Source organism: Amblyomma americanum, chromosome 9 (assembly GCF_052857255.1).
Source record: "Amblyomma americanum isolate KBUSLIRL-KWMA chromosome 9, ASM5285725v1, whole genome shotgun sequence".
NCBI lineage: Eukaryota > Metazoa > Arthropoda > Arachnida > Ixodida > Ixodidae > Amblyomma > Amblyomma americanum.
This window is the reverse complement of record NC_135505.1, coordinates 106234004-106237939: the sequence shown is the minus strand read 5'-3', so window position 1 is coordinate 106237939 and position 3936 is coordinate 106234004. Positions and strand designations below refer to the sequence as shown.

The 3936-nt window shown below is 45.5% G+C and overlaps 1 protein-coding gene across 1 annotated transcript; it reads left to right on the top strand.

Moving 5' to 3' along the window:
* Positions 1-1064: 1064 nt before the first annotated feature.
* Positions 1065-3097, top strand: LOC144103565 (uncharacterized). Its single transcript, XM_077636248.1, has 2 exons — positions 1065-1076; positions 2409-3097. The coding sequence occupies exons 1-2, from the start codon at positions 1065-1067 to the stop codon at positions 2856-2858; spliced, it is 462 nt and encodes a 153-aa protein (XP_077492374.1). The 3' UTR covers positions 2859-3097.
* The last annotated feature ends 839 nt before the right edge of the window (positions 3098-3936 follow it).

Below are 3936 nucleotides of genomic sequence, written 5' to 3'. Positions count from 1 at the left end.
AATTTCTCTGCTATGGGAAAGCCCGTGGTACATAATAACTGGAAGAGACTGCAACATTATGACCGCTTTCAAATAATGACTCCACTTCTTGCTTCTAGCTTCTTTTGGGCCTCCATCCGCATAACAGTTTTGTATCTTTCGACAAGACAATGAATTAAGAATCCCAAATCCTATTTCACACGTTGTTACCTTTGGCGCATTAGAATCATTGAGGGTGCGTATTTAAGTATCTTTTTTTACAGTAAATTTCCTTAACGGGAGGTCTCATTTCAGCTTCTTGCTTGTGGGCCTCCATCCGCATAACAGTTTTGTATGTTTCGACAAAACATTGAATTAAGAATCCCAAATCCTATTTCTCGCGAAATTTTGCCCAAGAAAGCATCTTCCAATAAGCGTTAGTTATACACTGTGAAAGTGGTGATGCACATTGAACAAAAATTGCGGACTTACAAGCTTATCGTGAAATTCTGATCACCTTTCATTTTGTTTTGCACGTGACTTATTGCCTGAATGAAAAGCGCTAGCTCCTTGGGTAGAACAGTCATCCGTGTGGGATGCTCAGCGACGATTGCTTTGGCTACGCGGGTCTCAACGTTTCTTTCGAATGCATACAAACAAAGAAAAAAGAAGTCATAAGAACCACAGTCTGTTGTTTAAACTACATTTACGCGCGTCCTGAAAAAATTAGCCCCCCTCCCCCCCTCCCCCTCCACTGCGCGTTTGTTCGCAACCCGACACGACCCGAGTAAACGGCATGAACCTCCCGACTTCCGCCTGGATAGACGTGAGAAGATATAGCTCGCTACCGCATGGCCGTATTACGCACGCCAAGCCTGCGCAACCTCTCCACTTAAGTGCAGACTTGAGGAAGATAGCCCCCAGTTCTCGCTTCAATTGCTCGCCACGGAATGAGATCGCGAAACGGCTAATGACTTCCCACGTTAGAGCATACGTCGTGATTGGCTGACAGAGAAGGAGTGGGACCGTTGAGTGGTATATAAAGGGCCGCCAGTCCCGCCAGAACACGACAGCTTTCTCAGTCCACAGCGCTCTTCAGCTTTGCGATGAAGACTGCGGTATGTCACATTTTATCTTCTCGGCGTACCTGCTATTCGTTCACTCATGCATGCGAAGCGTGTGAGATGACGTAAAGGTGAATCGTTCGCTCCGTGTACACATATGGAGCGATATCAAAACTTATGCAGCGAAAGTTTTCAAATTACATTTCTGTCGCTTGTCAAGCTCATGACTTTGTATTGAAACGAGAAAGTAAAACTCTTTGGCCAATCAGCGAAACGCTCTAAAGCGCTGAAGTTTTTTATACGCTGAAAATAGAGTATTACTTCAGCTTCTTGCGAACGGCTTCTAGGCTTGAGTTGCAGGAATTGGCCTCAAGAACTCTTGAAAACAAGTTCAGATTCTAGTTTGTGTTAAATCAGATCGAATATTTGTATATCCTCCACATGCTGGAAAGCAAACTTAAATTTCCAGCATATTTTATACACGTTGTTGGCTTAGGCGCATTAGAATCATTGTGGGTGCGTATTTAAGTACGGTTTTTTAGAGTAATTTTTACGGCCTGGAAAAGCGTCATTACTGCCTTATAGGGTGAAAAATAATGAAATGATCGATAAGTATGTAAATCGAAGACACCTTTTTAGAAACGCCCTTATATTATCCAATTTCGAAGCAAGTGGGAAATATATATGTAGGTATTATTTTTTCCATGTAGAAGTTGTTCGCCTGCCTAAGGCGGGAAACGCTTAATGGGGGAGACTTTGCTTTACAAGGAAAGTAAAGCTGCGACGAAAAAACTCAGAGAAATCCGGGGCACGAAGGAACGATTGCACGGTTTTGTGTCCAAGTCGTTCTGCGGAAATTTGGTTTTATTGATGTAGACCGAGCAAAGTGTAAGCGCAAGTTGCTAATATTTGTACTATTGCAAGCGTGCCATAGAAATAAGGTTTACAGAAAGAAGTGTTCTCTTGATGTACAAAAAACGTTATTAGGCTGTGCAGCAGTTTCGGCTAAATTAAGGCATGTGAAAGGAATGAACCACGGTAATAGTTAGTGTTGTAAGTTTAGAAAATATAGTCGGATCAAGCTTTCTTATGGGCACCAATATAACTGTGTCCTGCTGTGCAGAAAACGCGGCCGTAAACACAAGATGTTGCAAATTATTTTGTGTATTTGCATCCATGCAAGAAGGGAAGCCAATAAGAAGCGAGCTTGCACATGTCGGCAGTGTGGTTCATTATTCTATACTTCTCGCTCCATCGCTCACCGTTAGAGCGCTCTAGAAATTACGAGGTCATGCGGACGAAGTTTTTGAATACACATATATTAGTCCCCAAGGGCTCTTTTTCTACACTTTTTCGATAAATTTAACGCTCTGTATATTCTTACAGGCCGTCTTGTTCCTCGGGGCTGCACTGTTTGTTAATGCCATGGCCGGCGGTCTAGGAGGCTATGGAGGAAGCTATGGAGGTGGCTATGGAGGTGGCCTCGGAGGCGGCTACGGTGGGGGCTACGGTGGGGGCTACGGAGGTGGCTACGGAGGTGGCTACGGAGGTGGCCTCGGCTATGGTGGAGGTGTTGGTGTAGGCAGCAGCGTGACGCTACTGCAAGGCGGTCCCGGATTCTCCAAGGCTGTAGCCGGACCCGTCTTCGTCGTGAGGACGATACACCATGTGGATCAGGTGCAGCAAGGAGGCGCCATTGTGGCCCACAGCGGACTCGGAGGCTACGGCGGAGGAGGCGGATTCGGTGGAGGACTCGGCGGCTACGGCGGTGGACTTGGATTCGGGGGAGGACTGGGAGGTGGTCTAAAGCACGGCGGTGCTGGTATCAAGGGCTAGCTTTGTATCGCTCCGTCAAGCGGCAAGAGTATGCAATACATCGAGCGCCCTGGAAGGTGCGTTAATGGAAAACGCCCGTCGAGAAACTACGACAGGAGGCTTCAAGCCGGTCACCTCAGCTTCTCAGGAGACGGAAATATTAGTTCTGCATCCATCACCATCAAATTTCTTCTAAATATTGCTCTGAAGATGTTCATGTTGTTCACGTGTAATATAAAGGAAGACTGAAATAAATAATCTACGAAGAATTCTATCTTAGTAGAGTTCAGGTGCTAAAAAGTAAACTGAGCGCGAATGTCTGCAGAAATTGAGCTGTTTTACACGGGTTGCTGTCTAGGAGAACATCAGCAGTAAGGAACGGGCCAGCCGGGTGTGCGACACGCCACCGCAGTATGCATGCGCATCTGTCGGTTGAGCTCATCACGAAGGAAGTTTTCGTCTGCTCACGTGCTCCTTTCTCTTTTGGGCCTCTTGTGTGCGTATGGGATGTTTCTTGGCCTGTTTGTGATGAATGAATAATTACAGTTGTGTATAACATACGATATCGGACAAGAAGGTGGTCACAAGAACTACATTCTACTGTTTATTCGCAGGATTGACGCATGACAGTTTATAGGCCACGGCTATTCTTCTGATAAACTTTTTGGTTTTCAGCTGCTATTTCGAACACTCCTTGGAAGAACTCTTGCTATTGTACCGAGACGATGAACGGCACGAATTCAGGAAACAATGAAAATGGTTTATTGCAGTCCGTACATTTATAGGGCCGTGGGGAGAGAAGGTAGGAGATAACAAGGGAGAGAGGAAGGGAGCACGTTGCACTCGACGGGCTGTTGATAACACTTGATATGATACAGCAATAAGGCATCGCTGCGAACAGTGCTCTGAAAAAAAGTAAAAAGTGGCGTCAATGTCTACTCCCCATCTATTTTACCCATATATAGGCGGGAGTGTATCGTTTAGTCCAGTAAGCTGCTAAAATAGTGTTTATGATAGTCTTGTTGTGAACTAATGTTGTCGTCTTATTGTATCAGTCAGCGCCACGCTATCAACTCTCGTGAGAACGGCAGAAACACTT